The following is a 13,863-nucleotide window of genomic DNA, read 5'->3' as shown; positions in this document are numbered from 1 at the left end:
ATCAATAAATGAGTGGGTCAAAAAACTGTAGTATATTTACACAATGGAATACTATGCAGCAGAAAGAAAGAAGAAACTCCTACCTTTTGTGACAGAATGGATGAAACTGGAGAGCATTATGCTACGTGAAGTAAGCCAGGGAGTAAAAGAAAAATACCATATGATCTCACCTACAATTGGAACCTAATCAACAAAACAAACAAATGAGCAAAATAGAACCAGAAACTTGGAAATAAGAACAAACTGACAGTGACCAGAGGACAGGGGGTAGGGGGATAGAGGGGGAAAGAAGAAGAAGGAGCAAACAAGGGGACACAAATAGAGGACTCATGGGCATGGACAATGGGGTACTGACTGTGAGAGTGAGGGTAGATGAGGCAGGGGAGAGAAATGGGGAAAAAGTCAGGAAAACTGTAACTAAACAATCGAAAAAAATTAAAAATAATACTGTATATTGTGAAAAACAGCACACATAAAAAAGCATTTCCTATCTAATATTTTTATTGATCAAGAATCCAGGTGTGGCTTGGCATCAACTCTCCTGCTCTCTCACAGTTGGTAATCAAGACTCAATTGAAACTGTAGTCTCACTGGAAATTTTGAAAGGAATGCAGCTGCTTCTGAGCTCATTATTCAGCCCACACATGGAGAAAATATGGCCTAAGTATGTGAATAGCAGGAAGTGAAAATAATTGAAAACTCAGCCTACCAAAATCTGCCTACTGACCATATTATTTCTATATGCAAAATATATTTATTCATCTAAAGGTTCCCAAAAATTTCATATCATTTCCTATTTTAACATCTTTAGTTATTTATTAATAATGGATATAAATATTAATAACTTTCCACATATAATTGATTATATAACTGGTAAATAATGGGGTATATAAATAATATTAACTTGAAGCAAATACTATTTTTTAGAATCATGAATTGTTCTGTTTTTTTACAGTTCATAAATTTTGCCTTTGTGAATATTTTCAAGTCCACTATACCAGGATAATAGCAAATGCCCAGTGGGAGTTAGTTTATGACTTCCCTGAAATCCACTCCACTAAACCAGGGCCCCTACTAATCCTCCCTTTCCAATGTGTAAGCACATAATTTGAGAAGAATGAATAGGTTTCTGCACAAGCACAGCTTTCAGACAGGTCCTTAAAGCACCCTTTTCTATTGTTACCATCTACTAAATACATTGTAGATACTTTGAAGACACTTGAGAAATGGTAAGATAAAATTAACATTATGTTTGTCTGAATATTTTAATCATCTACTAATCTGGAAAAATAATTTTTTAAAACAACTATAATTACATGTCATTTTCATGTAAAACAGGTATAAAAATCCCTCTATTTCACATATTTATTACTTCTGAAATTAGCAAATAGAATGAAAAATGGGTAGTATATATCACTCCAGTGATTCTAGCACTGGTTTGTATATTAATTTTTTTTGTTTTTGATTTATCTTTTGAACTGTTTTAAATTTATCCTCATTCCATTCTTCAATTAGTGTTCATACTAAAATATGATTCATTATTTTTAAAAAGTGTATAAAATTGTGATTTTAATATTACATTTTTCATTCTAATAATACCTATACATATGTAATTACATTTCATGTACATTATTGTAATAGCATAATTTTATTTTTAACTTATTTTATAGTTAGTATTAGTTGATAATTTTTTCAAATTGATTCTTATTCATGCTAATCTCTAGATTGAAATACCCTTAGATATATATCTCAATATTTTCCTTTTGTGCCTATTAATAACAGATAAACTATTCAGTCAGTCTTATATAAATCCACATTCCCTCAGCATATTTGCAAAATATAGAGAAAGTTATTTTTATATCCTCTACACAGTATTATTTCTAGTATTCTCTGAAACCAAAGAAAAATGTTAAGAAAACTAGAATAAACATCTAACTAAATACAACTTTTCTAACTACTTTCATGTGTCTATATTCTTTCTTTATACTACTCAAGCATATCAACTGTATTATGAATGTAGTCATTGCCTCAACTAAAATCAATACTTTCACATATTATTACTATGCATAATTATGTTTGAACATTCATGTAGCTATATATATATATGTTATATATATTTATAAGATTATTTTTCTTAATATAGCCAACCCATAGATGTATTTTTATAAACATATCTGGATCAAAATAAGTTTTTCTGTTTAGCTCTTATCTGTCCTTAAGATTTAACATAAGTCAAATATTTATTAGATGAATCAAAAAAAAACCCAGAATTTATTTTAAAGAATTGTATATTTATTCTTACATGCTTAAACTTCAGTCACCTTCAAAATTTCTCCATTTGATGTTATATGCCAATCAAGATTTTTTTCCACTGGTCAAAACAATTTTTGAACTCATTGATTTTAATGCCTTTTAGTGCTTCTGCCATTTTTTGTTTCACCTCTTCCACATTAGCAAAATGTTTCCATTGGAGGATTTTTATTTTTAATCCAAGGAAACATAATAAATTCCCTGGGGTGAGACTGGGTGAATAAGGAGAATGCGGAATGGGGGTCATAGCATTATCGGTCAAACTGCTGGATGTGCAGCGTGGTGTGGGCAGGTGTGCTTGTAAATTGCACATCATAAAATGGGCAAATGCATTCAAAGATTTTTCCAAAAAATTCATTGAAAACTAACACAGACTCTCACAACAACAGCTGGTACACTGATACAAATAGTTTCCTAAAACACTTACCTAGCATTTTTACCTTTGTTTAAATAATAAAGCATAATATGCTGAAAACATTGCCTTTTTTTCATCTTAAATATTAAAATGGCTACACAAAGTGTTCAGCTTCCTAAGTATGATGCTGAGCACTTATCCCAAGAGTGAAAAACCAGCACTGCAATTTGGCTTTCCTTCTTTGTGCTTACAGAGGATATCTTCATTTTTTGCTTAAAATAAAGTGTTGACTATTCATGTGCTTGTTTCCTGGGTTATAGTATTTTAACTGAACATACATTCCAATGAAGTACAGTTTTTATAAAAGTATTCCTAGTTTGGGGGATAAACATAAATGTGGATCTAGGTAAACAGAAAATACTGGATTTAAAACTTAGGATTGTTTTCTCTACAAATTTTTTAAAATAAATACAAGATCTTAGCTCACTTTGGCATTAATTATTGCATGTAATGAAATAAGAGTTGGTACTTGTATGAAGTGTATATCTCTTTTCTTTAACTCTAGAATAACCCCTTTAAGGGAGTTAGGGTTGAGAAGGAGAGACATGATCCTCAGAGAAATACTGCTTTTTTGCCTTCTGCCTTCTTCCTTCCTCCTTCTCCTTCTTTTCCTTTTGGTTAATCTGATACCCCTTGCTATCATCTGCAATTCCAACATGATATAACCACCAGATGAACACAGACTGAGTGTTACCAGGTCATTTTTGCCCAAGCCAGGCCTCCTTAAATGAGTGATGTCTTGGATTAGGCTTTATGTAGATGTACGTATTCAAGCATCATGAAAAAAAATGCCTGCCTTTATTCTGAGACATAGTTTAAACATACCAAATGACCAAAAATGTAAAAGACAGGATAATATCAAGTTGAGGTGATCTGTAGTAAAAGACCTATCATCCAAAGCGGGTAATGTGCACAGTACCTCAGAAAACATTTGGAATTACGAGGGAATGTTGAACATGTACATGTTCTATCAATTCCATTCCCAGACAATACCTTAAACATTCACTCAGAAGATATATGCATGATCATTTATGACAACATTGTCCTCTGTATTAGCAGACAGTCTTTCTCCTTTTAAGAAATATTTGGCACAGTTTGCTTTAGATTTCAAAGCAAAATCTGTGCAAAGATATTTGGGTCTGGAGATTCATCCATGTCAAAAGAGTTCTGTATGTTCATGACTTGGTTAAAAAAGTTACGCAACAGGGATGAATCTTGGAAACATTAAGTGAGGGAAACTAATCACAAAAAAATACAGTGTATAATTCCATGTACATGAATTGCTTGAATAAGAAGATCTAGAGACAAAAATATTACTCTGTGCTGGGGGCTGGAGGGTAGAGGGAATCCAGAGAGACTGCTAAAGAGTATGGGGTTTCTTTTTGAGTAAATAAAATATTGAAATGGGAAAAAAAGCCACATACTTTTCCTTGACTTTTGAATTTTCCTTAGGACTTCTTAAACTCTCCAACATGGCATAGAAGAGTTTTGGAAAGAGAAGAGTATTAAGACATGGATAATATCTAATATACTTTTTAAAATATAATTAAGATAAAATCATTTAAATGTTTTGTATCAATACTCAGTGAAGTGAGGTTTATAGTTCCATATATTTTGTTAAACTCTACTTCCCCAAACAGTAAGGGGAAGAAAGAAATGAGTAAGTTTTTAATCAATAGGGTTAATGAAAAGATAGTAATAATAGACAGGAATGGGAAAAGGGAAAAAGGTTGGAGTAGAAAGAGAAAAAGTAGAGAAACCATTGCTAATAATATAGATATGTCTATAATATGTGAGTTACTAGTTCCCACAGGGACTCCTGAGAGTTTGTTCCTCTACCAGCTCAGTCTTAGGAAAGACCTTTGGTCTCCATGTTTACTCTGTTTACCATTCCTCCAACTGCTTTAAAAATTTCTACCTATAATTCTAAAGTCATTAAAGAAATATCAGCAATACTCTTGAAATTTAGTATTATTTTAATCCAGAATATTTATACACATACCCCCTACATACTATATATATTTATAGTATACTATATACATACTATATATATATACACACACATATATATAAAATGAATACATGCTAAATATCTATTTTTACTCATTTAACTAATATAGATGTTTAGCAGAATTTGGAAAGGAAATCTATGTGTAAAAATGTTCTTGAACTGATAAATTGGGCTACTTAGGATAAAATGATTTTCTTTTGGGAAATATTCCAGAAAGATTTCATGATGGATTTTCCTATATGAACACCAAATAATTGATACAAAGTTATATGAGTGGGGGGGCCTTGTAGTACAGGCTTTTCTCACTAGGTTAGTGTTCTAGGGACTCATCTGTGTCAGTGTACCAGCTGGCATTGTTGTGAGAGGCTGCATTTGGCTTCAGTGATTTTTTTTAAGACTCCTTCAATGCTTTCCCATTTCATGATGGGTGATTTATGAGTGCACCTGCCCACAACACACTGAGAATCCAGCAGTTTTTGACCAAAATAGTATGAGCCCCAGACCCCTCCTTCCCTATTCACCCAATCTTGCCCCAAGCAACTTTTTTCTTCCCTGGGTGAAAAAAATCCTCAAAGGGAAACATTTTAATTATATGGAAGAGATGAAACAAAAAATGCCAGAAGCACTAAAAGGCATAAAAATCAATGAGTTCAAACACTGTTTTGAGCAGTGGAAAAATACATCTTGACTAGTGTACTGCATCAAATGGAAAGTACTTTGAAGGTGACTGAAGTTTAAATATGTAAAGAATAAATACACACTTTTTATAAATAAACTCCATTTGGGGGAGAGTACCCCACTGTATATACATTTGTGTGTATATACATATATACATATGTGTGTGTATGTATGCACATATATATATAGCCACATATATATTATTATTTTTTTAATTACCAAAAAGAACTTTATGGCCAGGCATTACTTAATTACTACTTACATTGTGCTTTGTGAGATTTGAAATATTAGTAGCTATTGCTTGTAGCCAGTCAATACAGTCTTCAGCAGAGAGGCACTGAATAATCCCACTGGAAACCCCATCCACAGCAATGACTTGAAAAGCATTCTGCCTACAGATATATCAGAACAAATCAGATCAAAACATCATCTCATTTATCATTAGATCTGCTGTAAAGCTCTTATTTCAAACAATATAAATACAGCTTCAAATTCAGATTTGCTTACTTCTCTTAGTATCCCTATTTTAAAATGGGAGACTAAAGATAAACTAAGACAACATGTAGTTTTGAATTACTAGAATACATATTGAGATTCAGATAAATTTAGACATACTGAGTTATGAAATATGTATTATGTAAATGTGAGCACTTCTATTATATTTTAGGATTTTCATCCCAATGTACCATAAAATTATACACAGAAGTTCATTATTTTGGCTATCATCATCTCTTCACATTTTTCAAAACATCTTATTTATAATTGAAAGATCGTATAAAAACACAAATATTAAATATCATATGAAAAGTCACCTGTTATCAAAAGCTGCAGTATTTTGTCAATTGTTAAACCACTTTCAATCTCAGTACACTCACCTTCTCAAAGATGGTTTGGAAAAAGAGGCCCTTGTGGCTCCTCTTCAGGTCTAAATTTTTATTCTCTAAGTTATGTGAATGTTGTGAATTTAAACAGCAATTAAAGTTCCCTTAAAATGTAATAACCATTCTAAATATCTCTATGATCTTTTGTTGAATTTTGTTTTTGGAGAAAAATGATGCCATTCTAAATTGTTTACCAGAGTGCTATAGAATTTAAAGCAGCTCTGTACAGCTTTAATATTTACTTTTTTTCTGTATCAAGTTTTTCACGTTTAGATATCAGCTTAAAGAACAGGAATAGACAAAAATCTCAAAATAAATGGAAGTTAATCCAATGTCTCATGCTTGAGAATTACTCTATTGCACAACACAATACACTTCAGAAAATGGACCAATTGCAGTTAAATTCTATCTTAGGACTGGACATTTGATAAACACCTTTTGCCTCAAAGACACTGCAAATCAAGATTACAAATATTTTTAGAGAAACTAGTCCTCATATCTTTTACCAAGAACTTTCAAGTGATAACGAAAAAGTATTCCTTTTTTTTGTATTATCTTAAAACTACATGAAAGGCCTTTAAGAAGTACAACTGATGTTTGTCTCTGAAATAATCTTCTGTTGAACTGGTGACAAAAATATGCGTAACATGAAAAAACATAACTACATAATTTTCCTTTAATTTTGATACTCAATAGAAAGATTTTAAAAATGTCTAGGCAGAAGCTTAACCATACTTGAAAAATGTGAACTAATTTGAGTTTAGCAATACGCATTTCTTTCCACTCCCGGATAATCACAGTCACTGTTTCATGTACCACATATTAAAGCATGTTTGATCACGTTTGTTCTTTCTTCTTTAAATAAATCATAGCAGCTTGTTATCTTAGCTGATTATAGTTAACACACCTAGATCATATCTGCAATCTGTGTAATTATATATGTAAGATAGGTCCTGGATAAAATAATTTTAAAGAACCTTTCATAAACCCAGGTTTGTATATTAATATCTATCACTTTTTATATTTGGTTGATTTGATAAAAATCCAATCGTAAATATAAGTGAAGTAAATAAAGCCCTGGCTGGATGGCTCAGTTGGTTGGAGCACTGTTGGGAACCAACCTGCCTGGTTTCAGAAGCTGTAATCTCCCCATGGCTAATGCTGAGAAAGCGACCTTCAGACTGTAAGCCACTAAGGAGACAAGGCTTATCTACCTGGCAGGGGTGCCTCTTCTGCTCTTTTTTCTCCATCCATAACTGGACCCCAGTGCTTGGTCGGTTAGCCAATGACAGGTAAGATTCCCCAAGGGGGGGGACGATCTAAGACAGGCATGATCATGTGGGAGGCCTCCAGAGAAAGACTTAGGGGGCTAGGGAGAAGGGGGGTGACGGACCCTCATCCCTTGGCTTCAACAAAGCCTGAGTCCTCATTCTGTCTGCGAGAAGTCTCCTAATCTCTTAGCTGCCTTACTTCCCCTGCCTGACTTAAGCCTGAAACAATGACAGAGAGTGGTGCAGCCCTGTGCTGGAAGGGGCAGGTTCCCCAGGCGATCAGGCCTAAGAAAGAATATGTAAAATCCTGTGAAGCCTGCTTTGTTTACAATGCTTTCAATTAAGTGACAAGGGTCCAAGCAAGAAGTGAGTTTGTTCCTCAAAGTTTTATGGCTCTTTAGCTATCTGACCATGACTCAAAATAGTCCCTCAGAGTTCTTTGTTATCTATTGTTCGACCCCTACTGCCTGACAATGATTAATGAGCTTCATCTGTATTCCTGTGCAGATTGAACTCAATAAAAACCCATTGAGGAAAAGCCTCTTGGCCCTTCTCCTTTGAGAGATTGTCCTCACCTTTCCTCCCCAAGCAGATCCTATCTTGGTAGACATATTCTCATCCATGGCAGCCAGGGTCCCCTACAGGCAGAGCACCTGCACAGAGCACCTTCACTTACACTGAAAGGTTGTATGTTCCATTCCTAGTCAGGGCACATACCTAGTTACAGGTTCAGTCCCCAATTGGGGTGCTTACAGGAGGCAGAAAATTCATATTTCTCCCTTATATCAATGTTTCTTATTCTCTTTCTCTCCCTTTCTCTCTAAAATCAATAAACATATCCTTGCATGAGGATTTAAAAAAATAGCAATAAATAAATAAATAAATAAAGTGCAGCACTTGAAGTATTTATTTGCTTACATATATATAAAAAAAGACTTGTTGTAAAGATTACCACCTGACACATAGTTGTGCCTTTACTATTCAATAAATGAGAATATTGATGAATTAGTAGTTCACTGGGCTTCAAATTTCCTCAAAGGAAAATGACAATAATATACTTTACAATTTAACAAGTATTTATTGAGTAACTGGTGAACTTCAAATACGTTCAAATATCACTGAAGTTTTATGAATATTTTTCTTCTGAATAATCCATTAGTATGTGGTCATGAGAGCAGTATGTAAGAGCATTTAGTGAGAATATCTCCACATGTACTTCTTGTTTCTTTTTTATTTTATTTATTTTATTTTATTTTAATCATTGTTCAAGTACAGTTTTCTCCCTTTTACTCCAATTCCAGCCCACCCACCCAACCCTCCCCAGTTCCCTACCATTACCACCCTCCCCCTAGTTTTTGTCCATGTGTTCTTTAAATTTGTTCCTGTAAACCCTTCCCATTCTCCCCTGAAATTCCCTCTTCTCTCCCCTCTGGTCACTCACTGTCAGTCTGTCCTCTATTTCAGTGTCTTTGGTTATATTTTGCTTGTTTCTTTGTTTTGTTGTTTAGGCTCCAGTTAAAGGTGAGATCATATGGTATTTGTCTTTCACTGCCTGGCTTGTTTCGCTTAGCATAATGCTTTGCAGCTCAATACATGCTGTTGCAAAGGGTAGGAGTTCCTTCTTTCTTTCTGCTGCATAGAATTCCATTGTGTAAATGTACCATAGTTTATTGATTCATTCATTTACTGATGGTCATCTAGGTTGCTTCCAGCACCTACCTATTGTAAATTGTGCTGCTATGAACATCGGGGTGCAAAGGTTCTTTTGTACTGGTGTTTTAGTGTTCTTAGGATAGAGTCCCAGCAGTGGAATTGCAGGGTCAAAAAGCAGATCCATTTTTAGTTTTCTGAGGAAGTTCCAAACTGCTTGCCATAGTGGTTGTACCAGTCTACAGTCCCACCAACAGTGCATTAGGGTCCCCTTTTCTCCACAACCTCTCCAATACTTGTTGTTTGTTACTTTGTTTATCATGGTCATTCTGATTGTTGTGAAGTGGTATCTCATTGTGGTTTTAATTTGCATCTCTCAGATAGCTAGCGATATTGAACATCGTTTCATGTGTCTTTAGATCTTCTGTATGTCCTCCTTGAAGAAGTGTCTGTTCAAGTCCTTTGCCCGTTTTTTAATTGGATTCCTTGTCTTAGAGTGCAGTCGTGTAAGTTCTGTGTATATTTTGGAGATTAAACCCTTGTCTGAGGTATCATTGGCAAATATGTTTTCCCATACAGTTGGTTCTCTTTTTATTTTGATACTATTTCCTTTAGCTGTGCAAAAACTTTTTATTTTGATGAGGTCCCATTTGTTTATTCCTTCCTTTATGTCCCTTGCTCTAAGAGGCATGTCAGTAAAAAAGTTTTTGCGTGAAATATCTGAGATTTTCCTGCCTGCGTTCTCTTCTAGGACTTTAATGGTGTCAGGATTTCTATTTAAGTCTTTTATCCACCTTGAATTTATTTTTGTATAAGGTGTAAGTTGGTGCTCAAGTTTCATTTTTTTTTGCACGTAGCTGTCCAGTTCTCCCAACACCATTTGTGGAAGAGGCTATTTTTATTCCATTTTATGTTGCTGCTTCCTTTGTCAAATAGTAATTGACCGTAGAGACTTGAGTTTATTTCTGGGCTCTCTATTCTGTTCCATTGGTCCATGTGCCTGTTTTTATGCCAGTACCAGGCTGTTTTGATTACAGTGGCCTGGTAGTATAGTTTAGTGTCAGGTATTGTGATCCCTCCTATTTTCCTCTTCTTTCTCAAAATTGCAGCAACTATTTGGGGTCATTTATGGTTCCATATAAATTTTTGTTCTATGTCTGTCAAATAAGCCATTGGTATTTTAATAGGTATTGCATTGAATGTGTAAATTGCTTTGGGTAGTATGGACATTTTGATGACATTAATTCTTCCAATCCATGAACACGGTATATGTTTCCATTTGTTTGTGTCTTCCATGATTTCTTTCCTCAGTGTTATGTAGTTTTCTGAATACAGGTCTTTTACCTCTTTGGTTAGGTTTATTCCCAGGTATTTTATTTTTCTTTTTGCTATTTCAGATGGGATTTTTGTCTTGATTTCTGCTTCTGCTGGTTCATTGTTGTTGTACAGAAATGCCTTTAATTTATGGATATTGACTTCGTATCCTGCTGGTTTGCCAAATTCATTTATTAGATCAAGTGGGTTTTTTGGTGGAGTCTATAGGATTTTATATGTACACTATCATGACATCTGCACACAGTGACAGTTTTGTTTCCTCCTTTCTAATTTGGATGCCATTTATTTCTTTTTCTTGTCTGATTGCTGTGGCTAAAACTTGCAGCACTATATTGAATAGAAGTGGTTAAAGTGGACATCCTTCTCTTGTTCCTGATCTTAGCGGAAAAGATTTTAATTTTTGCCCATTGAGTATGATGTTGGCTGTAGGTCTCTCATCTATGGCCTTTATTATGTTGAGGAATGCTCTCTCTATTCCCACTTTGCTGAGTGTTTTTATCATAAATGGGTGCTGTACCTTATCAAATGCTTTTTCTGCTTCTATTGATATGATCATGTGGTTTTTGTCTTTGCTTTTGTCTATGTGATGTATCACATTTACTGATTTGCAAATATTGTACCATCCTTGCATCCCTGGAATGAATCCCACTTGGTCAGTGTTGTATGATCTTTTTAATGTACTGTTAGATGCGGTTTGCCAGTATTTTGTTGAGGAGTTTCATGTCAATGTTCATCAGTGATATTGGCCTAAAGTTTTTTTTTTCTTTGTTGTGTTTTTATCTGGTTTTTGGAATTAGGATGATGTTGTCCTCATAAAAAGAGTTTGGGAGTCTTCCATCTTTTTGGATTTTTTGAAATAGTCTGTGAAGGATAGGGGTTAGCTCTTCCTTAAATGCTTTGTAGAATTCTCCTGTGAAACCATCTGGTCCAGGGCTTTTGTGTGTTGGGAGTTTTTTGATTACTGCTTCAATTTCTTTTGCTGTTATTGGTTTGTTCAGGCTTTCTGCTTCTTTTCCATTGAGTTTTGGAAGATCATATTTTTTAGAAACTTGTCCATTTCATCTAGGTTTTCAAATTCTTTGGCATACAGTTCTTCGTAGTAATTTCTTACAATCCTTTGTATTTCTGTGGTATATGCTTGTAATCTGTCCTCTTTCATTTCTGATTGTGTTTGTTTGGGTTCTCTCTTTTTTTCTTCATGAGTCTGCTTAAAGGCTTGTCAATTTTGTTTACCTTTTCAAAGAACTAGCTCTTGGATTCATTGATCCTTAGAATTATGCTTTAAGTCTCTATGTCATTTAATTCTGCTGTGATCTTAATTATTTCCTTCCTTCTGCTTGCTCTGGGCTGTCTTTGCTGTTGTTCCTCGAGTTCCTGTAGATGTCAGGTTAGGTTGTTTGTTTGAAAAGTTTCTAACTTTTTTAGGTGGGCCTGTATCACTATGAACTTCCCTCTCAGGACTGCCTTGGCTGTGTCACACAAGTTTTGGGTTGTTGTGAGTTCGTTTTCATTTGTTTCCAGAAGCCTTTTGATTTCTTCCCTAATTTAGTTTTTGACCCATTCATTGTTTAATAGCATGCTATTTAATCTCCATGATTTTGAGTGTTTCGGGTTTTTTCCTTGTGGGTGGTTTCTAGCTTCATTCCCTTTTGATCTGAGAAAATGCTTGGCATGATTTCAATTTTTTTGAAATTGTTGAGGCTTGTTTTGTGTCCTATCATGTAGTCTATCTTTGAAAATGTTCTATGTACATTTGAAAAGAATGTGTATTTAGCTTCTTTGGGCTGGAGGGTTCTGTATATATCAGTAAAGCCCATTTCGTCTAGGGTATTGTTCAATGCCACAATGTCTTTGTTGATATTTTGTTTGAAAGATCTGTCCATTTATTGATAGTGGGGTGTTAAAATCCCCCACAATAATTGTATTGCTGTCAATATCTTTCTTGAAGTCCTCTAAGATTTTCTTTATGTATTTGGGTGCTCCTATGTTGGGTACATATGTATTTACAATATTTATGTCTTCATGGTGTATTCTTCCCTTGAGTATTATGAAATGACCTTCTGGGTCTCTCTTTATGGCCCTTTTTTGGTAGTCTATTTTGTCTGATATGAGTATTGCTACCCTGGCTTTTTCTTTTTTTCCTCTCCATTTGCTTGGAAAATTTGTTTCCAGCCCTTCACTTTCAGCCTGTGCAGGTCTTTTATCCTGAGGTGGATCTCTTGTAGGCAGCATATGTGTGGGTCATGTTTTCTTATCCAATCAGCTATTCTATGTCTTTTGATTGGAGCATTTAATCCATTTACGTTTAAGCTTATTATTGATAGGTACTTATTCATTGCCTTTTATGTACGTGTGTTCCTCTCTCTGTCTCTCTTTTCCTTTCTTTCCTTAAAGCAGTCCCTTTAGCATCTTTTGCAGAGCTGGTTTGGTGGAGGTGTATTCTTTTAGACTTCTTTTGTCTGGGAAGCTTCTTATTTGGCCTTCCATCTTGATTGAGAGCCTTGCTCTGTAAAGTAGCCTTGGTTGCAGACCTCTGGCTCTCATTACTTGGAGTATTTCTTGCCACTCTCTTTTGGCTTGGAGTGTTTCCATTGAGAAGTCACCTGTTAGCCTTATTGGGGCTCCCTTGTATGTTACTTCCTTTTTTTCCCTTTCTGCCTTTAATATTCTCTCTTTTTCTTGAAATTTTGCCATTTTAATTATGATGTGTCTTGAGGTGGGTCTCTTTGGGTTCCTCTTGATTGGGACTCTCTGTGTTTTCTGCATTTGTGTGACTTTTTCTGTCATCAAATTAGGGAAGTTTTCCATCATTATTTCTTTGAACAGGTTTTCTATCTCTTGCTCCTCTTCCTCTCCTTCTGGTATCCCTACTATACGGATATTATTACATTTCATATTGTCTTGCATTCCTCTTAATCCCTCTTCATTCTTGCTGAGCCTCTTTTCCTTTTCTTGCTCTTTCTGGGTGTTCTTTTCTACTTTGTCCTCCAATTTGCTAATCTGGTGTTCTGCTTCATTGATCCTGCTTTTCATTCCTTCTACTGTGTTCTTCAGTTCAGAAATTGTATTCTCCATTTCCCCTTGGCCCTTGTTGAATGTTTCTGTTTCCTTTTTCATGTTGATGTAGTTTTCAGTGAGTTCATTGTAGCTTCCCTGTAGTTTCCGATAGCTCATTTTGAGCTCATTGAGCTTCCTGTAATTATTGCTTTGAACTCAATATCTGATAGTTGAATTACCTCTATTTCATTTAGCATTTTTTCTGGGGCTTCCTCCTTTTCTTTCATTTGGGGATTGTTTCTTTGTCTTCCCATT

General features: G+C 34.7%; 1 protein-coding gene across 2 annotated transcripts in view; it reads right to left on the bottom strand.

Moving 5' to 3' along the window:
* SNTG1 (syntrophin gamma 1) overlaps positions 1–13,863 on the bottom strand; it is a 795,508-nt gene that overhangs the window by 220,073 nt on the left and 561,572 nt on the right. For both annotated transcript variants that reach the window (XM_028518478.2, XM_028518479.2), the window contains one exon: positions 5,677–5,806. In XM_028518478.2, coding sequence (XP_028374279.1) covers positions 5,677–5,806 — 130 coding nt within the window. The remainder of the gene's footprint in view (positions 1–5,676; positions 5,807–13,863) is intronic.

Source organism: Phyllostomus discolor, chromosome 7, assembly GCF_004126475.2.
Source record: "Phyllostomus discolor isolate MPI-MPIP mPhyDis1 chromosome 7, mPhyDis1.pri.v3, whole genome shotgun sequence".
Taxonomy (NCBI): Eukaryota; Metazoa; Chordata; class Mammalia; order Chiroptera; family Phyllostomidae; genus Phyllostomus; species Phyllostomus discolor.
This window is presented reverse-complemented; position numbering and strand designations above follow the sequence as displayed.